General features: G+C 39.8%; 1 protein-coding gene across 2 annotated transcripts in view; it reads right to left on the minus strand.

Moving 5' to 3' along the window:
• Positions 1 to 1671: 1671 nt before the first annotated feature.
• The window catches only part of slc4a3 (solute carrier family 4 member 3), a 38408-nt gene continuing 14726 nt past the window's right edge, over positions 1672 to 25353 (minus strand). For both annotated transcript variants that reach the window (XM_013911783.1, XM_013911782.1), the window contains 17 exons: positions 22307 to 22452; positions 20937 to 21117; positions 20584 to 20719; positions 16247 to 16430; positions 15378 to 15480; positions 15018 to 15202; positions 14598 to 14817; positions 13549 to 13764; positions 13309 to 13457; positions 13015 to 13209; positions 12742 to 12924; positions 11079 to 11168; positions 10798 to 10964; positions 10429 to 10682; positions 8085 to 8254; positions 6181 to 6354; positions 1672 to 3278 (listed from right to left, as the gene is read on the minus strand). In XM_013911783.1, the coding sequence (XP_013767237.1) occupies positions 3201 to 3278; positions 6181 to 6354; positions 8085 to 8254; positions 10429 to 10682; positions 10798 to 10964; positions 11079 to 11168; positions 12742 to 12924; positions 13015 to 13209; positions 13309 to 13457; positions 13549 to 13764; positions 14598 to 14817; positions 15018 to 15202; positions 15378 to 15480; positions 16247 to 16430; positions 20584 to 20719; positions 20937 to 21117; positions 22307 to 22452 (2831 nt within the window). In that variant the 3' untranslated portion in view covers positions 1672 to 3200. The remainder of the gene's footprint in view (positions 3279 to 6180; positions 6355 to 8084; positions 8255 to 10428; positions 10683 to 10797; positions 10965 to 11078; positions 11169 to 12741; positions 12925 to 13014; positions 13210 to 13308; positions 13458 to 13548; positions 13765 to 14597; positions 14818 to 15017; positions 15203 to 15377; positions 15481 to 16246; positions 16431 to 20583; positions 20720 to 20936; positions 21118 to 22306; positions 22453 to 25353) is intronic.

A 25353-nucleotide genomic window follows, 5' to 3' on the forward strand; every position in this document is an offset into this window, starting at 1 on the left:
TAAGAGGCAAACATTCAATAATGTCACGACTACGGATAGGGGTGGGTATAATGAAGAAAATACCTCACTGTCTCTGCCCTCAGTTTGCCATTCCAGTCTCTGTAAACTCCTGAAACATAAACACATGGTTGAAAAGGTCCATTAATAACGCAGCCCATTTTAAATGAAACTGCTACAGAGTGCTAATTCAAAGCACATTGTGTTACTCATTAACTCGGGGAGCTGCAGAATTAAATACAGACTGCAGCAGGTGTACGCTTCACATCAAAGTGGAGCTTCAAGTGCAGGCCTACAGAGAACAATCTAGGGGGGAAAGAGAGATTCATTTACCGTTAAACTTCTATGTCACTTCACTGGAGTAAACACATAATTCTACGCACTTGACCTCTTTTTCCTACATTGTACAACATAAAAGCCGGGACTGTAAGCCATAGATTTTTACATAGCAAGCGCCGGATTGCCCTGACCGCTTTATTTACACAAAGAGGCAACAAACTAAAGGCTGGGGAGCAATATTTACAGATCAAAGGTCAGTTTCCCCTGAGACTGAATCTTTGCATGGCTCATAATATAGGGCATGGTTATGTGAAATAAGATGAATAACAGTACATTGCTGACCATTTAAAGTATGTTTATAGTGGGGTTTTGGCCTTGTTTGCCAGTAATTTATAGAAACCTCTTCAGCTGCCAAGCAGTCTCTCTCTCTCCTAACTTACTATGCACTGTTTTCTTTTAAAAGGTTCATAGACTAAATGTTAGCAGTAGATACATTTTGGTAGTAACAGTGCAAAGAAACAGACTTTCATGTTGAATTAACCTTTTTGCCAAGCATCCCCCAGAGTGAGGAATTTGGGTTTGGGTTCAATCATCTCTGCTGTTCTTTTCCACTTTCACTGAATGTGATCAAAGAGTGTGCCATCAAGATATTGTAAGAAAAAACAGCAGACAATTGCTGACTTTCTGCAGATATCCACCCAGTTAGAATCCCCAGGACTCAGCTGACGCTTCCCGAGTGTGTCAGTGATGAAAGCAAGAGAGCCACCGAATGCAAACATGGAAAAAGACCAGAACCCAATGTGCTCACTTTTTTTGTTGCATTCAACAACTCCCGTCTATTTAAAATCAATAAGAATAAACTTTATAATCCTAATGTTTGGTGAACCAGACAGTAAATATCCTCAAAACATCTAAATGTGAAGCTTCTTCTTTCAGTTCCTAAGCTTTTAATTGCTGACCGTAAATGGACCATTGAGCCAAATATAGTAAAATCCCACCAATTTCCAACACTAATTAATAAATTAGTTTTATCTTTTTGTTGTTTTATGTACAGCAGCTGTTATGTGTTTCTGTGTAGCATGAAATAAGAAACGCTTCTGAAAATGTGCATGTGTCAAAACTACACTTTATTAGGTACACCTTAGGTAGTACCAGGTTGGACCCCCTTTTGAGATCTGGTGGAGGGATTTTGAGGTTTTTGGTCTTCTGCTGTTGTAGCTCATCCGATTCAAGGTTCAATATGCTGTTCATTCCAAGATGTTCTTCTGCATACCTTGGCTGCAATGAGCAGTTAATTTAGCTACTGCTGCCTTCCTATCAGCTCAAAGCAGAATCTCCTCTGACCTCTGGCATCAGCTATGCATTTTCACCCAGAAAGAGAACAGAATGGTCTTTTTCAGACCATTCTGTGTAAACCCTTGAGATGGTTTTGTGGGAAAATCCTAGCAAATCAGCAGTTTCGGAAATACTCGGACCAGACTGCCTATCACCGACTACCATGTCACATTTAAAGTCACTTAAAAACACCTTTCTTCCCAAATGTGATGCTTGGACAAATTTCAAGAAGTCATCTTGACCTGTCTATATGCATACATACATTACTGCAGTTGCTGCAGTACGATTGACTGATTAGATTTGCGATAACAAAGAGATGAACAGGTGTACCTATTGAAGCAGCAGGTGTCCGTTGCAATATAGGATAACTCTAAAAATAGATGGTAAATTACAATCCCAAGCTCACAGTCAGTCTGTGCAATGCAACCTTCATGCATCCTGCAAATGTTTAAATGCTCCCCAACATTTTCAGTACTATCGTGTCTGTGTTAGCCAAGTGCATTATTCATGACATCTCTTAAAAAATATACCAAATTTAGCAAAAAACTGACAGATACTTCAAATAAAGACACATTTTTCTGTTTTTAACGTGTCACTCTACACAATGTTCTTTATATTTTACACTAACTCTAACAGTAGCTTAAGCTATCCGAAATCTAAATACCACTAAGAACATGGTATAGCGTTAAGTCCAAAAGGTCACAAAATAAATAGATACAACAAAGTAGAAAAATAGGTTTAGACCATGTTAGCTATTTACTTATACATCCAAGGTCATAATAATGGGATCAGTGGAGGGCATTAATCACCTTAAAAAAAGTACAGTGGCAGCCCATGAAGAGGCACAGTCTCTAGGGGATTTTGGATTCACGGGAGACTACATTTAGAGATGAGAACTTGTGCCAGGGAGCTGGGTTGGCAGAGAAACGTGACCTTTTTTTCCTACAAGTCTGTACAGAAAGGAAAAGGACTGACTTAACTCCTTGTTTGCACACCATTGCAACCTATAGACAAAGGCAGTAATACAAAGGAAAAAGGCAGTTTAACAACAGAGGCAGTAAAACCAATTGAAGGCTTTACATTTAGAGAAAGTTCATCTGAAAACATTATTAAGTTTGATTGAAATCCTCTCCTCATTAAAGAAAATCTTTCCTTTCTCACAGATCAGTCCCAAAATAAGCCTGAATTAATCAAGCCTGCTGCAGTCCTAAAGGTCCCCGCTATCATTGCACTTATGCCCAGAACCTGCAGACTAATTAAAGGGAGACATCAGGTAAAAAGAGTTCATATAAGTTATGTATGCTGCTAGATTTGGTATAGTCCACTTCAGGTATGCATTCAGAGCTATTTCTGTCAGGGTTAAGACATCGACACCACCACAAAGATCTAACATTAGATGTGCTTTTAAAAAAATGGATTAAATAAAGGTAAAAAGTGCTTATCCAGCTATAGATTCTGTATATTTTACAAACACCATTGCAGAAGCTCCTCTTGCTATCCAGAGACAATGAGGTTTCCAAGATTTGCTTCCTCCGATCGGTCAGACCTGCAGGGTGTAGGTGATCCTTTTAGCTGGTTCCAGCTTAAATTTATACAAGCATGTGGATCTCATTGTACTCATCTCGTCCATCTTCATCAAAGTTGGGCGAATCTTCATCACAATCCAGCTGCAAAGGGTTGAAATACCTTATTATTTTCATTTAATGTTCATTCTGGACAAATTAAGCATAGTTTAGCGCTGCCAATTAAAACAATGCTGTGGAATAAACTAGCACACTGACACCATCATTGTTTATTCATAATTTAAATACAGCAATGCATGCATTTTGACTGAGCAGTACTCTGTTAATTATACACAGCAATTAGTGCCTCTAAGACCAATGCCTGAAAAAAAATAGGCTGCTTTTCGCAAGCTAAAGCTTTAGCACAGAGCCCAAGAGACCAGCCGGCAACCATCTGCCAGTCATGTATTCCCTGACCACTTGGCAAGTGGTTGCTGAAGGTTGATGGCATTTGCTGCCGCTAGGTACTCTGCTAGCAATGGTGAAATTAGGAAAAGCGTGACACAAACTGTTTTCTGGAAACAGAAAACATTGACCTTTAAAATAAAAGCTGCATCTTTTGATAATTGTTGGCTGCGGAGGCGAGGCACAACTTTTAATCTGAAGGTTTCTGGTTTGCGTATAACTTTTTCAAGGTTTACCACTGCTCAGCTATTATTGACTTTTTAGCGAGTTCAAATAGCAACGGGCAGCAACTTAACCTAAATTAAACACAAAGACAGAAACAGATGGAAAAAGCTAGCCTGATTGTTTAAAAGTCACCAAATCTTGAAGAAGCAGACTACAGTAATGTCTATCTAATTTTCTGTGTTAATCTGCATTAGCCAATTTAGCATCACAGGTGCAGGCTTTCAAATTATGTTTAACATATAGACAAGAGACATTTTTTAAAACGTCTGCTTTTAAAAAAATATAAAATTCTTTTTCTTTATATACAGTTTAGAACTGAGTTATAGCTCGTTATTGGAAAATGTGGTAACAAGAAGAACATTCGTGAAACAATTGCAATCCCCAGTTCAAAAAAACCAAAAAAAAAAACCCATTGAAATGCTGTAATTTTAACTACATAGAAAACGCAATTATCTGCAAATCTCAAACCCATATTTTGTGAACTATAGAACACAGAAAAAATACAAATGTTTAAATTGAGAAAAAAATGACCATTTCAAGGTCATACGGTCATTTTGAGTTTGATGGCAGAAATATATCTCGAGAAAGTTGGGACAGGTACATGTTTACCACTTTGTAGCGTCTCATCGTCTTTTTACATCAGTCTGTAAATGAACTCAGGAGAGCAGATGCTGGACTTTTGGGAAAGGAATGTTGTCTCATTCTTGTCTGATAGAGGATTCTAGCTGCTTAACAGTCCTGGGCCTGCTTTGTTGCATTTTCCATCATGTCCCAAATGTTTCAGAAAGGTCTTGTAAGGGTATGAAGTATGCACTTTAGCATTGTCTTGCTGAAATATGCAAGGCCTTCTCAAAAAGACATTGTCTGGATGGTAGTGTAGTTGCTCTAAAAGTTGTATATACCCTATGGTGACTTTCCAGATGTGCAAACTAAGGCACTCATACATCCCCATAGAATCGGAAATGCAGGCTTTTGAACCAATAACCAGCCAGAGGTTCCCTCTCCACTTTAGTTCAGAGGATGCAGCGTCTATGTTGTCCAAAAAGAATTTCAAATCTTGATTCGTCTGACCACAGAACAGTTTCCCACTTTGCCTCAGTCCATTTTAAATGAGCCTTGGCCCAGAGAAGCGTGTTTCTGGATCATGTTTGCATATGGCTTCACAATTTTACACTGAGGAATATTATTCTGAGAGTGTTCCACAATTCCCTTTTATCCAGTCATGTAACCGACCAGTTGCCAGTTAACCTAATTACTTGCAAAATGTTCCTCCAGCTGTTTCTTTTTAGTGCCACTTACTTTCCCAGTTTTTTGTTGCCTTTGTCCCATCGTTTTTGAGATGTGTCAGATTCAGACTGAGCTAGTATTTTTCTGGAAGCAAGAAAATGTAGCAACACAGGAAAATGTAAACCTTTGATATGTTTTTTTATATTCCCATGTGAAGAAAATATGGATTTATTTATGAGATCTGCAGATCGCTGCATTCTGTTTTTATTAACATTTTACAAACTGTTTCCACTTTTTTGGGATTTAGGTTATATTTATGGAATTATTGTAGAAAATCATTGATGGTATGTGTCAATCTTGACTAGCAAAGGTCCAAATCATGTACTTAGTAGTTTTCTTTTTTGTTTTGTTTGTTTAATTTGCATTTCCCATACATGGATCATTAGAAGTTTTTCTAGGAATGACTTTCCCTCAGGTTCACATTATTTCATCCACTAATGTGAACATGAGACAAACCAGAGCTACAAGGCCATTTTTCCCCTTTGACTTTCTTTGGTTTACCAATTGTCTATAGTGCAGAAAAGCAAAGCAAAGAATGTGAAACAGGAACATTTATTATGGAGTTCATACAAGGGTGAAGGTTCGAGGGAGTGGAGGATTTGACGTCAAGGAGGTTCAGCTTTGGCAATTTTCAACTTTCTTTTGCCAGTCCTTTAGGTGGTTTGGGGCAATTGTGCAGCGCAGAGGTTTCATGAGAACACATGAACGGTGGTCATGTTAAGAATAAGCTTATTTTCTTGCTCTTAAAAAGTTGACATTTAGGAAATGGAAGGTTTTAATTTGACAGTGATGACATGTATGGGTTTAGGTGGATCTGTCCAAGAAAACATGAAACCCAAAAGCAATATCTGCATATATCTTGAAATTATTTGGATGAGAAAGAGAAATGATCACAGGGGCAAAAATAATCATCAGAACTGTCAGGGGTCAAATTTGTTTCAAGCCCTGCAAGTCAGTATTAGACCGATATAAAAACATGCCAACGTCCGCTGAATTTTAAATTTGCCGTATACAGTAAGTATCTCGAGGCTATGTGGGATCAGATGATTGTGGCAAACATTCTCGGAAAGCCTCTGCTACCTAAACCTACCACCTGGAGCTCACGCTCCTCGAAGATCCTGGAGAGGATGAGGCGTCGCAGCGGCACCGTCATGATGAGGACGAAGGGGAACGCCAGGGAGGCCGCAGTAGACTTCACTACCCACAGAGCCACGATGCATGCCAGCTGGGTGATGGTAAACATGTTCATGCGCCATGTCTTCACCTGAAGAAACACACACATATTGGTCAGAGGGTTAGAAACCAGGAAATTACAGCACAGACAGATATATCCAGAGATGCACAAATCACATTTTTGGCGCCATCTAGTGGAAAATTCTGCATCTAATCTTTTTTTAAACATGCATGAGGGTTAGATTTCCTGTCTCTCTTTTTTTAAGAAATTCACCAGGGAAAATTTTGAATTACAAAGCCATTAAGATTGGATTTTAAGACATGGGAATGGTTGTAATTTATTTACAGTCTCATAGGCTTTATTGCAAGTTATCACGATAAGCAGCTGCAAAGTTGCTCTGGCTGTGAATGGGAGACCTGTTAGCAGGGAGTGTTCCCTACATAACAAGATCTAAGCTTTTCTACGTGAGCTATTAGGTTGGAAACCGTGCTGTTAAAAAAATAATAATAGAGAGAGCAAGCATCTGCGCACTTGAGGACGTGCTGTTTAAGTTTCTGGTAAGACATGAAATACAATCCTACTATGTAGTCCCATGGAGAGTGTGTGTTTTCACGCACTGCTGCTGTGTGTACATAAAGATCCCACTACATCCCAGTTATAACTGTTTTTTTAACATCTAGGTAATCTGCTGCACATGTAAACACAGCAACTTTAGAAAAAGAGGTTATGTTTTTGAGTTGAAGGTGTTAAGTTGGTTTGATGGTGTTAAGATTAGCTGACCTGACAATATCGGAGCTTTGCTATTTTCCAGATATATCACATGTTGATGTACGAGTTATTTTTTTATTACACAAAGTATTCTGTGACCATGGCAGAGAGATAACCCGTCTCTATAAAGATGCAGGCTACTGTCACATTGCCTGTGCTGTTTGACCGCTTAACAAAAGTAATGAAACTCATAAAGACAGCCTGGCTGTGTGCGCCTTAATTTATTTCAAATTTCAGCAACAATATATTGGGCAAAGGATGTTGAAGACGGAGCTTCATCCAGAGGTTCATGGATGTAGTGAAGGAGGACATGCAGAGGGTTGGTGTGACAGAGGAGGATGTGTCTTCTTATAGAAGACTCTCTCGAGTATTGCAGGATCTTTACCTTTTAATATAAAGCATTTTGAGGCAATGTTATAGCCAGCTGATGCAATATAAATACTGAATGATTTACGGGAGGCAAAATTTACAAGGTTTTAGAATACAGCGCAACACGACATGAAGTAACGCTAAAAGACTAAAATTAAGACATTTTTCTAGAATCTAGTTTTTATTTTTATCTTTTCTGATTTTTTTTTTGCTTTAATATTTTAATTAGATGTTTTAAATTACAGATGTAAATGGTTTGACACCAGTAATACAAAGAGTAGATAAAACTATGCTATAGTCTGACAGCTGCAGGTGAAATAAGAGGAATGGATGAATTAGTAACCAGATGGCCAGAAAATGAACTGTGCTTTTCCCTAAACTGTTGAGGTTACTCTCAGATTTGGGTCCAAACTCCAGGAAAAAACTCTTTCGAAACCAGGACTTTAAACCAGAAATCTGGTGTGCATGGTTTTCATTGGGATTTGTCATTATCCACTGTGACGTTGTAGTATGTCTCTGACTCTCAGCATCTAAGCCTCTCTGTTTTTCTTTTGATTTAACTCAAACGCTGAGGACGGACGTCATTTTGGTCCCGCAGTTGCTGCTCTGCTGGCTTTGGTTTCTCCATGTTACCGCTCATAATAGAGCAGAGGGCATGTAAACACTGCTATTGCGTGTGCTACCTTGGTGACGTAGATGTGGTCCGGGTGGTGCTTGGCAGGCGTGACCATAAGCGTTATGCGTTCGTACAGCTGGATGCCCGTCAGAGAGGTGACCCCCATGTACAGGAAGATCCCGAAGAGCACAGCCAGAGGGATGAGGCGGAGAATATCTGTCATCACTATGGACATACCTGATGGGCAAACAGGGATTTAAAGGGGGACTTTTAACATGATTTTACTGCATGCGTGCACAATAACTGGCAACTGTGGAGAAAATTATTCATTCAACAAGGGAACGGGAACGGCCCTTAAAAACAAACACGCTGTCGTGCCTTTTATTAGAAACACACTCCCTCTTCAGATGCCTTGGTTAAGATACTCTGAGGGCTAATCCAAACAGTCTTCTTCCTAATCCAAACAGCATTTCACTCAAACAAAAGCTCAACAATCATGATGACTCACCACGCCTGCATACCCAAACTGGATCAAACTAGACTTAAGATTGCTTCGGGAACCCTACCTTAATTGAAACAAGACTTTCAGTCGGCAAAACGCAATGAGTCAATGGATGAAAAACAATGCTGCAATGTCAGGCAGTGCATTTTCACTTTCACAAAATTTTCTTCTTGTAGAACGACTGTCTCGGCTCATTTTGAAGACAAACAGAATGAAAAATCATTTTAAGCTGTTGTTGGGCTGAGTCAACCTTCATGAATGTCTAGACATGCAGGAGCTACAGAGCTGCCACTCTTCCAGCTCGCGTTTATTTACCTAGAAATAGCCACTGGTTCAGATTCGTGTTTTATTCCATCTTGAATATTGATCTGGTGTAAATTCTGATCCTTACACTTTCCTTACATAGAATGATAAGAAGTGTAATTCTGCCAGCCGATACATTGTCTCCCCTTTTCAATTAATTTTAACTAAATTAAATAGGTTAATTTCTGCGTTAATGTTGGCAAACTCTTAAAAAACAACAGGCTTTATATGTTTTTCTGTAATTGGACAAAATAATTGCGTTTATTTTGACTTTGGAATTAATGTTGCTATACTTACTATGGCAGCAGCCACACAGTGTATATGCAATCATGTGAAAATGGACATTTTCACAGACTCTGTGCAAACCCCTGAAAGACCAAGTGCACCCCATTCAGTATCTTGTAGAGCCATCTTAACATTAAGTAACTTGAGGTAATCTTTTTCTGTCTGACTTAAGAAGAACTTTAGGGTTGATGTAGCTCATTAGGTATAGCAGGTCAACTATTTGAGGATTAATTTATGCACAGTTCTCCTTCCTTAATCTTTTCCTTTTGTTGATTTACTGCTATAATTTGGATCATTGTTCTGTTGCAAGACCCAATTTCAGCCAACCTTTAGTTTGGCTTTTGCCACAAGTGGCACAGTGCATTATTACCAATTATGACTCCACTCATATGTCCAAAGCACATTGTTCCAGAAGTCCTGTGGTTTGTTCAGATGCAAACTTTGCAAAGCTAAGTACACTATGTTCTTTCTTTTTACAGAGAAGAGGCTTTCTCCTAGCAACCCTTTCCAAACAAGCAATACTTGTTCAGTTTTTCTGATTGTGTTGTCATGCACTTTAATATTTACTATGTGAATTGAGACCTGTAGAATCTGAGCTTTTGGGTTTTCTAACAGTGTCTCTGTGCACTGAAAAATCTGAGATCTGGCTGAATATGCTGGTCCGTCCACTCCTGGGGAAAATGTGGCATTGTAGTAACACATCCGAATGCTCCAGACCAGAAAACTACGAATACTGCTTTTATAGAAGTGTCCAAACTTGCTAAAGATCAGTTAGTTAAGTGCATTTGATTAGCAGCATCTGGCTACTACTTATCCTCTTAACTCCTCCGAAAGAAGTAATGGTTTACTTTGTTTTTCACAGGACTGGACAGATTCCTTAAAAAACGTTCTTTTCATTTGACTCGGCCACTGGCTTCACTTTCAGACTTTGAGGCTCCATTCTTGTGTTAAAGCAGCTTAAAACTGCATTCCTTTTAATGGCCTGCAGTGGGGAGAAAATACCCCAACTCCTCAGCAATTAGGACCTTTTCCTTATGAGTTTATGGACTTAATTGATTATTTGAAATCTTACATAACAGAGCATGATACACATTTTTTTTTTAAAGAAATCACAGTCAAAGTGCTGTAGACGTTCTAAACAACCATCTGTTTAGAAAGTCTGCAAATAAATATACATAAATGCAATGTATGTATATCTAAAACAACAGGCTTGATGTCAGGCCTTTCTAACTACAGTTGCTAAGCTATGATCAAAAAAGGAAGGGGGTGTGCTGCATAGTCATTTGGTACTCCCCACTCCCATCCTTGCCTCTCCTCTTACCAACAAGCACAGCCACAAGAAGTCCGGTGAGCCTCTGCTCTTTCACCTCCTGGATCATGGGCTTTTCTCCAGGAGCCGTGGCCTTGCTCATCACTGTGAGCGCGTTAACATGAGTGACAGAGCGCACAGTGGCTGCCGTGAGCCACGGCAAGCCAAAAAGGGGGCAGAGGGCACCCAGGATGACAATGAGCAGGAGATCCAGATGGAAGCCGGAGCCTTTAACCAGCCGACGCTCCTTCTTACTGACTATCAACCTAAGATGTTGGAGGAACAAGACGAAAACAATAAAATGTTTATTTTAGTGAACATATTTCATGCACATGTACAGAATTCTTTGCAACTGTATATAATCATGGCGTGCGAACGTACGAAGTAATTTGAGTTTCCATGAAAATAAGAATGAACACAAGCAGGGCAGGAACAACAGACGCCCCCATCATCCAAGTGGGGAAGGGCTTCTTGTCACCAAAGGGGCTGATAAACCAACCTCTCTTATCAGGAGACGTGACAGAAAAACCTGATGGCACATTGAGTTTCTAAAAGAGAGAAAAAAAAATCTGTTTTTAATACTGAAAAGAAAAATATGTTAGAGCTTTTGAAAAATGTCTGCACTTGCTGTGCAGGATTTCTGTGATTAGCAGTGACGCTACCTGTGTGTAAGTGTCAGTAATGGCGTAATCCACCAGTACTGAAACTAAGATTGAGATCGGGATGCCAAAGTCACCGATAATCCTTCTGGCCTGGGGATATCAAGAAACCAAACATTAAATTAAAAGTGAAAATACATCCCAGATCTCATAAAGAGAAACATCACTTGAGCATAAGTCAAAGATTATGAAGAAAGAAGTCATGCAGAAGGGAACAACCTCCTGTTGAGTGGAAAAATGCTGATTTGAATTGCTTTTCATATGAATGAGTATAAATTATATGACTGATCTGCTCTTTTTTCATCAAAACAAACCACTTTAGCTATCAAGACTAGCCAGCAGTAGTTTGTCTGTAAAACAGAAGCTTAAAAACGTATTTGCATCATTGAATAACTGCACATAACCGTTTCAGTGCAGAGACAAAGATATTTACGATCTGAAATCACACAGCCTACCTGCCTCGTCTCATCTTAAGCTACAGTTTACCTTCAAATATAAACTGTGAAGTCTTGATACATGCTCTGTCATCCAGGTACAGAAATGCCAGAAATGTTCATCTGGAACAAGTGAGTTATTCAGTCTTAGCTCACTGCAGGTTTTCCCAAACTTATAAATGGTACAGTTGCATAACAGTCATTATGCATTCAACTGCGAATGAAGAATACATTTGTATGAGTGACAAAACATTTCTGTCCAGATGGACAGAATCAACCTTCTGACATAAACGCTGACGTTTTCCTCCACTAGGAGTGCTAAAGAGCAATGTTTCATATATGGCCCTTCTTCTTTCACAGCATGTCACACATCCCTGCTGAGGTTTGGACACCTTTCCACAATATTTAGTGGTAACAGCATGCAGAAAAGCCACAGAGGATGAAGTTTAAACAATACTGTTTCTAAAATATACATTAAAATATGTATTTATTTAGAAAGTAAATGAAATTTAAATTTCAAGAAGATGTTTCACCTCTCATTCAAGAGGTGTCGTCACTTCTAAAACCAAATGGAAGAGAGTTTCAGAGAGGTATTTAAACCTTAGTGAGGGTTGCTGACCTCACCTTAGCCAAGGTGTGAAAAAAGGTGTGGGTCCTTAACATCACCAGAGGTTTTGGCTGAAACCACTGTGACACCTTCCCTCACCCTATCATGAGCATTGTACTTTAGACCCAGCTGCAGCTTCAGACAAATACTGGTTTATCTCAAGGACAAAAGCTCCCAAACACAAGATAACAACACTGTGCATGCTGTGCAGAGCAGCACTATACTGTACACCCTCACCTAAAGGGTAAAGGTCACTCTTTCGACAACAAAGCGGGCTTGACAGAAGAGTAAAAGAAGCCATCTATGTGCCCTGTGTACAACCGTAATTAAACAGATGCGGTGGGTTATGACACCAACTGTCAGCCACCTACAATGCAGTCTTGAGATCTCTTCCCAAGCGCCTCAACCCCCACTCACAACACGTGTCAGCTGACCTTAATAGATCATATGATAGGGTGAGGGCAAGGTATCGCAGTGGTTTCACCCTTGTCTCCATGAAACATAAAGAAGTCCATTCACTTTAGACTTAGAATAGATGTAATAAAAAATGCTCTATAGAGTTCATTTATATTCTCATGAGATGCATGATATGATTTGTTTGAAAGGGTTAAAGGAAGTTTATTACCTTGCCACCTAAAAACCGGCTGTTTCGAAACTTCCTGAGAAAGAATGCAACAAAGAAAGTGCCCATCATGAGCACCAGAGAAAGAAGAGCAGTGTTAGGCTGGTTGTATATGGGACCATCAAAATTTTGAGACCCACTGGCGTCAGTGGGATACACTGCCATCAGTGGATGTTCCTTAAAAACCTGGAAGAAAAAAAAAAAAAAAGAGTAAATCTATACAATGTGACTGATTTTATTAGCGTTTGCAGGACTGATTACTGTTTAAATTCTTACCTTGATGAGCTTAGAGAAAGTTTCATAGATGAAGATGAGGGAGATGAGGAAAGCGAAAATCTCCTGTGTAAAAGGTGAGATGTAGCGGACAAGGAAGCTACCCTCTGCTGCCACAATCACCAGGACGATGAAGATGAGCCAGAAGCCGATCCACACTCGACCAGTCAGGTACTCAAAGTTGTAGACCTGACAAAACTGAGTGAGAGGACAGATTAATCACCTGACAAGAGAAAAAGTACATGGGATGACATGAAGTGGGAGGCTTTGTGCTGTCATTGTCTTGCTAAAAGTCACCTTATAGAAGGCCTCTTCAAACACCAGTAAGGGTCCAGAGAAGCCAGTGATGAGAAGGGGTTGTCCAGCAAGCAGTGAGAATATAACCCCGATAGTTGCAGTGGAAACAATGAGTTCAGTCACTCCCATCATGCCCTCCGTTTTCTCTCCTGTATGCAGAAGTAGCCACACAGAGATAGACAAATTACATGCAGTACATCAAAGAATATGGACTATATTTTTTAAGTAAGTTTTGATTACCCAGGAGGCCTCCAAAGGTAATAGTGGGTGACAGTGCGGCAAAATAGATGAAGATGACAGCAGCAATGCACTGCATGTCCAGGGCGTCTTTTAAGTCGCTCACATATTGCGGGTAACGCCTGCGGATGTCGTGGATCAAACCTCCAAACAGCATTCCTGAGCGCTTTAATGGATCCACTTCCTGTTCTCCCTCCTCCTCCTCCTCAGGACTCACCTCTGTGGGCATTCATACAGGCGTCACAGCATGAACAAACTAATATCCACGGACCGTCCATGAGTAAAAAACAATAAACCACTGCAGTTCTTCAACTGGCCACTTGACGTTACCTCCAAAAGGGAGTCATTTCTTTTTGACCCTCATTTTAAAATGTCCAACTTTATAGTAGAAAGAAACGTCTCCTTTATAACAGCTGTACAGGGGGTAAATTATGTGCTTTATCTTCCATGCTTAAATTTTATTGCTGCTTTTTTATTTGCAAATATTAGTTCATTAATTCTGTGACTGACCAGTGGGTGCTAAAATACGTAGCGATTGATGCTAGCTGTTTATGATGCTAGTTACTGATATGGACCATTTGACCATATTTATGCTGCCGGTTGCTTTTGGAAAAGGCCATCCAAGAAGTCCAGCTTTTGTAAGCAAAATTCTAGTATTTTATTTGGTTGTTAATTAGCTAGTACAAGTACAAGTACTAGTACAAGTAATACAAGCTAGTATTGGTTTCTGTCTATATAGCCTATGCACATTCCTTGCTAACAAAGCTTTTTAGCATTTGGCTGATAACTTAACGATTCATTTGCTCTTCCAAATCTAATAATTTCTTCCTCCAAAAAACAAGGTAGTGAATGAATTTTATATTTTTTCTATTTAGAATAGATTCTATGAAAACATCAGAAAAGACATGAGAATAGATTAGACACATTTCTTTTGTTGATTTGAGCCCTAATACACAAGTCTCAAGTGTCCAGGTGTCTAGTTGTTCACTGAAGTTTTCCAGCCTTTTCTGAACCAGTGCTGTCTGGAACAATTCAAGTACATTATTTTTTACCTTTGATTTCTGCCTCTACTCCAATTAAGGAGCTGTGCTTCTTGAGCTCTCTTTCCTTTCTCTTCCGCAGCATCTGTTTCTGGAAGTCAGCCACTGTCTTCAGGAGGTCTTTTCCCTCCACGTCTGACGGTGGAATCACGATGCTGTAGTCCAGGAATTCATTGATGCCATTCAGGAGGTCTTGTCTGTCATCAGCAAAGTAGGCAACCTCATGGAAGTTCTAATCCAGAACAGAAGTGGATGGCCATGACAGAAAAAGCAGGATAATTAGAAATCTGTGTGACTTGTCCAATTTTAACCCCCACTTTCTATCACTGGAAAGATATTATAGGATTCAAAACTATTTTGGTTTAGCAGATTATCATTATTAGTAAAAAAAATTACACACCTTAGAGCCTTAGAATGAGATTTGGAGGCTACCTTGTCTGACATGAGAGTGGAGAAAGAACGTCCAATTTCATGATAGTCCACGTTGGACTGACTGGGACCGAGAAGGACGAAAATAAATCGAACAGGGACGGGAACCTCAAGCACCGACTCCAGAAGGACTGCCTCGCTCAGCCTGACAAAGGCCATAGCCGGCTGCTCCAGAAATTCAACACAACCTTACAGAACAGGACAAAATAAAGAAATAAAAAAAACCTGCTTACTGATTTGATGTACTTCACAAGAAAAATATTGAGAGTGGCAGTTTGTGAGGCACAGCCAAATCAAGAAATTAGCATTATTCTCCCAGTGGTTTATAAAAACTGAAAAGAAAAACTCTGTCCCAAAGCTTACCAACTAAAACAATGACCGCCTCAGCGTCTTTGGGAATCTTGGCGAGAAGTTTCATAGATCTGGCTGTGGCTGGATGAGTCTCCGGCAGAGGGTGGAGAGATTTCTTGGAGGAAGAACAGTACAAAGATTACCCACATTACTGGCTAGCCAGGGTGATGTGATATAACAAAGAACTGCGCTAATAATGTGACATTATTCTTACATTTGTGGGAACGTAGGTATCAACAGTCACATCTCATTTCAAACCATTTTTTATGCCTGAAAAATATTTTTTAATAAGCTGGTTTAAATTTGCCAACATTTTAAGCTGAGGAGGAACAAGTTTTCGCAGCTAATATATCAAGATGCTTTAACCAAAAGCACCTGTACGCTGACTAAGAACTTAACTCAACACATGTGGCGCAGGGAGGCCTGCGTTCTCCGACTTCAAGAACTACTTACATGACCTCTGACCTTGTTAAGAAGCGTCTCAAAGGCCAAAGTGAGAGCCACGGGCCTCACATCAGGAATTTTGTGTAACCACGTTCAAAATCTGTGCTCACTGTGTGCTTCTTAGAACTTAATGCAAACCATAAACTAAAACAAGACAGCTCAGCGTCCCTTTAATCTCCGTCCACTTAGATAGCTGAGTCCAATTACCCCGGTGGGATCTTGTCAGAGCTACTTAATCACTCACTTTGGCTTTGGTAGAGCCAATTTAACGCGCTGTCTGCCTGTTTCAACGACGTCACATTGTTTCATCGCCGAGACCCCATATTTCTCAGATCTCTGTCAGGAGCCTCTTAAAAATCAAATGAGCTGTGTAAATGACGTTAACTACAAAGACACTGACAATGTGTAACACATTAAAGAGAGAAGAGAAAACTTACAAACAGGCTAACAAAAACGTCTTGTTTGGGATCGTACACGGGTCCTTTGTGTTCGTGGTGCTCATCGTGCTCTTCGGACACCAATGGCTGGTTGGTGTCGTGGACGTGGTTGTGGTTGTAGCTGCCATGAAGACTGCTGGATGAGTGGTGGCGATGAAAACGATTTTTGTGATCGCTTAGATGGCTGCAAAAAAATATATATATATACAAAGTATAATTTCCAGCTATGCCTGCAATATAATATAGTCACTAAACTGCAAAAAATGTTAATGTGATTAAAGTTAACATCACAATATTAAACAGCAATGAGCATCTTAACATGGAGGCTTTTGCAAATTAGCAGAACGCACAAAAGCACAGCCAAGGCTGTGAAGGAGATTTGGGTCACAGTAAGAGAGCAGATTCTAATGATGATATAAGCAACCAATACCTGTCCACTCATTTCATTTGAATCCCAAAAGTCAATCTCATGTGAGAGCCAAAAAAGGGCTAAGAGATCATCAAAGTTATCAAATTGTTATATACATTCTCATTTCGAAATGCCAGTTGCAGTTGTTATCTCATCCATAGATATGGCCAGCAACTGCCATCCTATACTGTCTGCAAGGAAAAGCCTGCACAGTGATAGAAAACTGGAGGCTGGACATTGAGATGGGGATTTCAGGTCCTATCTCCAACACTTGAACCTATGCAGACTCGTACTTGTGGTGGTACAAAATAGACTACCGGTGTAACATTTCAATGCCTAAATCTAACCAGACAGTGAATGAAAACAAAAGTCAGTAAATAAAAGTGAAAGGCCAAGAAAGTTACCTTCAAAAGGAGGTGGTCGAACTCGAGATGAAGGTTATGGGATTATGCTACCAACAACTCCCCCAACTGTGCTTACTTTTGTTGCTGCTTTAGAACGGAAACACGCTTCTGTCAACGAGGCGGCACCTCCAAAATTAAATGTGTTAACTGCCCGAGCCTGCTCGTAGCTGGAGACAGCTAAGAACTGGTGATACCGAATGATAAGGGTCATTCAGGGGAATAAGAACAACGGAAATAGTCTGAATCAAATTTGGTGCAAGTCCAGTCTTGTAAATGTCAACATTTTTCCATGACATTAATAAATACCTACGTGAACTTTCACAAGACCTGAAATTCCAGTGGGTGCTTCTGCAAGCACTTTTTCAAAGGTAAGAATCAGAAATATAATCTTAACTCAAAGCCTCCAGAAGGTGCAGCTGCTTTTACTATTATTTAATAACTACTGTTTTCAAGGCCAAAAATATCCATGCTCAATTGCCTAATGCTAAGGACAGCTTAATCATTTTTAAGTGGGCTGCAGAATTACCTGGATTCTAGAAATGCTCAAAACAGCTGTGCTTCTTATTCACCTAATCCATCTTTTGTTCATTTAATGTGTTGACCATCTTTACCTCATGCGGCTGCAGTGGAGGTCATAAATCTTAGAAAAGTCATCAGCAAAATCCTTCCAAAATTAAACCGCTTTGCAGCTAATCAGAAAGCGGTTTCAGGAAAATCTGAGTTGACACATTAACGTGATATTTGCATTACGGTATCAATAAAAGAGCCAGAGACTGACCTTTGTAGCCCTTATTTTCTCTGCTTTCTTTGCGTGTGATGTTAAGCACATTTCACCCCACTTAAAGACGAGTTTTTAAGCATGTCAAACTGGCCAAGTTTCACTACATCACTGTTCAGTCCACTGGTGACATCACCTCACTCATTAGGCCCACATGGTCCAATAAGACTGTGCTCAAATTGGAAGAGACAGCGCCCCAAGACAAAAGAACGAAGTGTGACACTGAAGTCAATTGCACACAAAACGTTTCCAAAGGATCCTTAAAGTGGTCTGAGTAAGCGATGAGCTAAATCCTAGCAGCACTTCAGTGTGATTTTATTCCACGACATAAATCTGATCTTTTAGCCTAGCGATGACTCTAACGACAGAGTGTTCTTTTCCCTGTGGAACCAGCCAGTGACATGCTGGGAATTTATGCGAAAAGGCAGTGAAATGTGGAACGAATGCATGAAGGCCCGCTGCTAAGAACGTCCACTGGCCTGCTTCTTCTGAGTGCATCTGCTGTGGCGCTTTGTGAGCATGTGTGCAAAATATGTAAAAAAGAACTGTAAATGTTGCCACGGTTAAATTTATGATATTTATTTTTCGCTATAATCCATGGGTCTAACTAAGGTCACCACACCATTATCCAGGAGAGATTCTTCTTCTTCAAATCCAGGCTGTACCATTCTGCCTTAAAAAAAAGGGGGGAACCTGGCAGGACTGAGGTTCTATGCAGTCAGGAGAAAAAGGGACATTCTGAGCTCCTTGTAAAGTATAACAATAACAGGCGTGAGGGAAAATTCAACACCAGTTGACAAAACTGTCTCACTCCAAGTTCAAAAGTTGTTCTGGAATGCGCTTGTCTTCCTTATCTTATTTTCTATACTACTTCCACCTAAGTACAAAAGCATCATTTTAGAAAAGCAAAAGTCACAGGAGCTCTTGAGTTAAATATCATAAGCTGCAGAACAGGATTTAGATTTGTTTCTATTAATATTAATTGGAGGCTTTGTGAGTAAGATGGCAACATTGTATGTACTTCTGACAGGCAGGGCTCGTCTTTCCTCTGGTAATTTAGCCAACATTCACTCAACTTATTTCCAGTCTCTAGTTATGTAACTGTAAAATGTAATTCGCAGTGTTATAGAGCGCTATTCGATTGGCCACGTGTATCATCTCAGTTTAGCTGTCGTGTCAATGCCAGGGCAAATCAAAGAGTGGCAATATCAGGGAGCACTGGAGTCACAGTTCCATGCTTTTATTTGTTTGACTTGGGTACAGGATGTAAGTAACTATATCCTCACGTGTTTTGTGAATAGCTAGTTAAATATTACTTTTTTGAATTCGGATTATGACAACGAAAAGCACGTTCTAGTGTCCTATGATTACCACCACCTTCCCATATCTACTCATATACACTTCCGCTGGTTTAACAGCATCACACCCAATAATTTCCAACAACACCATCGATCCAGCAGTGGCAGGCTTAGACTTACTAATGCAGAAAAAAGCAAAGCGCTGAAAACTCCTGGGTTCAAATAACAGCTGAGCCAGCTAGAAAGAAACATGAAATGAAATGAAAACACGTATAGTTTTTTAGGAAAAAAGTAAGCCTGAATTTATAAAGTGAATTTTGGGGACACATAAATTTTACACTCTCCTTTTCACTCTCAGTGCATAGGAATCAGCAACAGTCTTAAACAAAGGCAAAGATCAAACATCCAGGAAGGACCACACAACGAAGACTCAAACGCTAAGTCTAACAGCACAGGCTTTAACACTCAGTACAGATACAGCCCAGTCTTGACATTTGCAGTTCAGTCAACCCGGGGAAGTACAGCAGTTGATGAGCCAAGTCTTGTTAAATGTCACTTTTTGGAAATTCCCAGCCCAGTTCCCCTGAGTTGAATTTTTTTTCTCTCCTCTGTGGGATAATGATTAATGAGCAGGAAGGCTTGGATCTAATTCTTCATACGACCAAACCTACAATCCAGGGTCAGAATGTAAACAAAGCTGCATCCACAGTACCCTAAATTGACAGGTTGGTTAATACATGGGTAAAGAACCAACTAAATCTCACTGATTTTAGGGAATATCTCATGAAACAGAAGTCAAGGGATAAACAGGAAGCTTTTTTTCTCAAAGATCCAAAGATAAACATGTTAAGGAAGCACATTCTCATTAAGCTACTGTAAATCCAAACGCATAAAGAACACATAAACAACCTTTTCTTAACATGAGTGTGTTACATGTTAATATGATCTTTACTCAGGGTCAGGCACAAAGTCAAAAAGAGCCTTAACCAGACTCCTTTCAAATATTTCAAGAAAGCTAAATGGTTTGCTCTTCTGTGTCCCCTGACACAATGAGAACTTTTGGAAAAACTTACACACCAAGTCACATCTTTCTTTCTGCTCTCTATCTGTCAGAGCTAGTGCACACACTGGCACACACGCCTACAAACATAAAGCAGCAGCAGTGCACAGGATGACACCCTGTATTACAAAAATCGAAGGTGGTGTTAGCATTTTAACTAGTCTTTATAATTAAACTGCTGCAAACCAATTGGGGAAAACAATCACTTTTATTCCTCTGATTCACTGCTCTGCTCGGCTTTTATTTTTCATCTCTTTTCCATTAACTTGAAACATCTTCTCCTTGAACTGTGGTTCTTCACTGTTTACCACCGCAGGAAATAATGTTATGAATTGGTGATGCACTCAATCAGGCACAGCCTAATGCTAGTGTCAGCCTGGTTACTGACCTGTGTTTGAGAAGCAGGGCCCGAAGAACGTTGGGCCTATCCTCGGCTCTGATCTGATCGGAAATGATCATCGTCTCCACGACCAGGTGGGCGATGCCGGGCAGAGAGGTCTGTTCGAGGTCCAATAGGATGGCACCTAGAGAAGAAAGGCCAACCCAAACAAGTCGCTGCTGCAACTTTATTCAGTCTTAAGGGGAAGAAACAGTTTTAAGCAAGCTTGAAACAAAGCAGGAAACAATTTGCGGTTTTCTGCATATCACAGTTATGTTTGTGAATTTCATTTCAGCTGCACATACAACAAACTGCATGACTGATAACCTGATGCTTGCTGGACACACGCAGGAGCTTTTTACCATGTGTGATGGTGCGGCGAAGCTCCAGCAAGCTGCGGAAGGACAGCGAGGCCACATGAGGTTTTCCCCAGCGGTCCGTCTCATCGTCCACATCCTCCTCGAACTTGATCCAGCGAGCGCGCTCCTTCCATCGCATTTCATGGTCCTTCTCCACAATCAGCTCGTTCAGCTCCACAAACAACTGGAGATAAAACAGGGCAGAAACATAAGCGCTAAAGCACACGCTTGACCCGTTACACGTACCTGTCTAAGATTACTTTTGGAATATGTTTGACAACTGTGTTATGAGGGTGTAACTCAGTGGGGAAAAACATGTCTATCACGTTGTTTATAATCCATGATCAAGTTCCTTGGAACGCATTTAAAGCTGTGAAAATCCCCCCAACTTCTTTTCCAAGTTCCTATCTTCAATACAGTTTGTTTACCAAAACATACACGGAGAAAGAATAAAATAATGATTAAAGACAGTGCACACAGCACACTCAACCAGCTAAGAGAAAGGCTGTGCATCATGCACTCGCTGTCTTTGGACAGAACTAAGAAGAATAAAGTGGTCTAGAGGGACAATCTGTTACATTTTTAAAAAGAATGACTTTTTTCCTCAGAGCAACACAATTTTTGTTTTTGACTGTCAAACTCAGAAGAAACAAATATGCACTTTGTGCTTAAGCTACAATAAGACTACACTTGGGACCTGTAATTAAAGCTCTACTGCTCAATACTTATACTAATACTAACTAGGATTGTGTGTGAGAAAGGGGAAAAGCATACACAAAATTATCCCCCACTCTGCAATTCCCCTGAGCATTGCTGATCTATTTTCGCCTTTTCAAGCTTTTAGTTTTGGTTTGTCTGCCTACAGTTTATATCTGCATGTTGGTTATTTCTCAATCCCTTCATCAACCTTTTTTCGAACACAGACTGTAAATGGATAAAGCCATCGTGACACAACTTATTGCTTAGCAAAGGTCATTCTAGAAGCACCAGCTTTTTCAAAAAGGAACCAGTCTGACCGAGAAACTGGAACACAAGAGACATTTAAATGATAGCAACTTGTTAACTGAATATACCTCGATTTAATTTCTTTTTTGACTGTAATGAAGACCATTATTTACAAAAAGAACATCATGTTATAATCAGCAAGACTTGAAACCATGAACTCGTGAGGAAGGTGTTTACTTCGGTCACAGGTCACGAGACAAGGGCTGTTCTCCCATAGACTTCTATGGAAATTAGTTTCATTATGTAGCTAGAGGAGATGCCCCCTGCTGGAAATTAAAAACAATGCAGTGAAAAGAACACCAGCTATGCTACTGCATGTGATTAAAAAAATAAGCAAAACAAAACATGGCTGTCACCGCGCTGCAAACCTCGTGAGTTTTCTTTTCCGAAGCCCTCTTCTTCTTCTTCAGGCTGGACAGCGGCGTAGAACTGTTGCTGGTTCGGCTCATGTGACATCGGGACGACTTCTTCACCAGGTGCCGACGCACCCCAGGGTTATCCTCAAATCTGTGACCTAGTGTTGTCGAATCAGAATGTAAGAGGTCAGAAGTGCTAAGTCATGATGTCTGGATTATTAGTAAACAACCCGAATATGTATATTTAGTAAGAGGTAGGCTGAAAAACTTTTTTAAGTGTGTGTTTAATTATAAAATGTGCTCCATACTGGAACGTCCAATAACATAAGGCACAGACTACACAGTATTGTGTGGAACAGGAAATTGTTACAGAAGAGGAGGTTTTACGCACAAACATTTGTCAGTTCATAAAAACTATATTCAAATTCAATTTCCTCGACCTGCCAATCACATGTTATTGAATTTTGGATGAGGCAGCCTTGGCAACGACTCTCCATTCAACAGAGGGGGAAGATTGGGTGGTCCCTAAATTTGAATAAAGGGAATGGAAATCTAAAGCTAACATAGCTTTTCCACATATGTGGAAATATGTTTAGAGAGAAATGATTTCAAGTTCTGATTATCATAATCTATTTACAATTCATTACAAAACTAAAGAAACACAGGTTGGTGGATCTGGTTTGTGTATGCCAAAGTAATGGTGGACTGTACTGCTGCCGACCAGCCAGAGCGGCCAGTGCATGAAAATAATTTCTTCCTGAGTAAACACTGTCTTTTTTAATTTTTCTCCCTGAGCAGCTGGAGGCCGAGTGTTTGTGTGTGCACAAACTGCTGTTAGTGTTCCATCCTGCTGCGTCATGCCTTCCTTGGGGAAACAGAGAGAATGGAAATGAAAATGAAGTTAAGCTACATTTTATTTTGTAAAGTCTCCCAGGCAAAAACCTCTGAAGGTTGGCCTTGTTTGAACTGTCTCAGCTGATCTGGATGAGCTGTTTTTTTCTCACCACAGGGCAGGGCAAAGAAAGGGCATTCCAGTGTAGGTGAAAAGGACATTCTATCCATCTTCTTGAACTCGTTGAACCCATGTCAGACTTTCTCCAAACTCGCAGAGAAAACATGACTTAGATGCCCAATGATACCTGAACCATAGTAGGGTATAATCCAACACACTAGAGCAACAATTGTCCAGATATTTTGTAAATGTCTGATGAACTTTCAAGCATTTAGAAAAAAATCTTTGGAAGTATCAAGGCCTGTAACCTTACATTTGCGAAGAAAACTCCTTTTAACCTCCTGGGGTGGCTTAAAAAAAAAAAGGTGAGTAAGAAGAAACACTAATCATGGGAAGCCCCCAGCAGCCTAGGCTTATTACTGCATGACTAAAGGGGACTCAGGGTCATGTGTCACAGCTCTAAGTACATCACTTTCTTCTAAATGAAAATTTAAAGTCTAATCTTAAAAGCAGAGTCTTTCTCTGAAACCAAACTAGAAGCTTGTACAACAGAAAACAGGCCTGAAATCTGAAGGTTCTGGCTCCCACTCTAGTTTTAAATACCCCACAAACCACAAGTGAACCAGCAGTCTGAGAGCAAAGTGCTCTAATGGGGGGTATGAAGTCTTTAAGATAAAAGGCGGAATGATTATTTTACAAGTTTAAATTCAATTCTAGATTGAACAGGGAGCCAATGAAGAGAAGCCAGTATGGACGAAATATATTTTGTCTTTCTTGGTCCCGTTCAGCAGTCTTCCTGCAGAGTTTTGGATCAAATGAAGGCTTTTGAGGGAGTTTTTAGGACATCCTGATAATAGTGAAAAACAGTAGTCCAGCCTACAATTAATGAATGCATGTACTAGTTTTTTCAGCATCACTCTGGGAAAGGATGTTTGTAATTTTAGAGATAATGCACAAATGGAAAAAAAGCAGTCCTACATATTTATTTGATATACACACTGAAGGACATATCCTGGTCAAAAATGACTCCAAGATTCCTTACAGTGTCACTGGAGGCCAAGGTAATGCCATCCAGAGTATGCATCAAGTGAGACACTGTATCTCTGAGATTTTAAGGGCCGAGTACAATAACCTCAGTTTTATTTGAATTTAGAAGCAGGAAATTAGAGGTCATCTAGGTTTTTATGCAATTAAAAATAGATAAAAGTGGGTATCTTATGCATAATCAGTGAAAATGTGTGCTATGCCTTCTAATGATACTAACTTCTAATGACATGTTCTAAAACACATTCAGACACATTCTAAAACAGGCAGAAAGATTTTTTAAAATAAAATGCCAACATGCAACATTTCAAATGACATATTTAAAATTTTACTTCATGTCAATCCAGCCTATAGTGGCACCACTCCAGTTATACAAACCCACAGGCAGTAGTTAAGATGTTGTGAAATACGGTCTTTAACACGATGAATGTGTGTATAAAATAATACAAATAAATAACATAAATAAAACTACTGTAAGCTAGCAACAATGTACTGAGTTGCAGTGCTCAAAATGCTAAGACTCATGATGGCAGCGCTAAAATTTCGCTTTCTCTCACTGTACATTTTCATTGTCATTTAATGTCACATGAAAATACTGGCCTTGGGTTAAAAATGGTAAATGGTCTGTATTTATATAGCGCTTTACTAGTCCCTAAGGACCCCAAAGTGCTTTACATATCCAGTCATCCACCCATTCACACACACATTCACACACACATTCACACACTGGTGATGGCAAAAAAACCATCATGGTTTGTGTTGAAAAACCTTATTGCCATCAAGATGTTTAAAGGTAAAGGAATCACTTTGGTTGGAATCATAATTTGACACATCTGCTAAAACAGGTAATAAAGAACTAAATGTATTTTAAGACCTCCAAAAATAAACCCCAGTGCTTTCATCTGCCCCGGGAAAGGTAAAAACAAGTCCAAAAATGCACATTATAACCTAATTATAACCTAACCGCCCCCAACATGTCCGGCTGGATAACCACTGCTCATCTACAATCACAATGAACACCGGTGTACCACAAGGCTGTGTGATGAGCCCTTTCCTCTACTCC

The sequence above is a fragment of the Pundamilia nyererei genome, unplaced genomic scaffold, assembly GCF_000239375.1.
Source record: "Pundamilia nyererei isolate P.nyererei 1_Seehausen unplaced genomic scaffold, PunNye1.0 scaffold00071, whole genome shotgun sequence".
NCBI lineage: Eukaryota > Metazoa > Chordata > Actinopteri > Cichliformes > Cichlidae > Pundamilia > Pundamilia nyererei.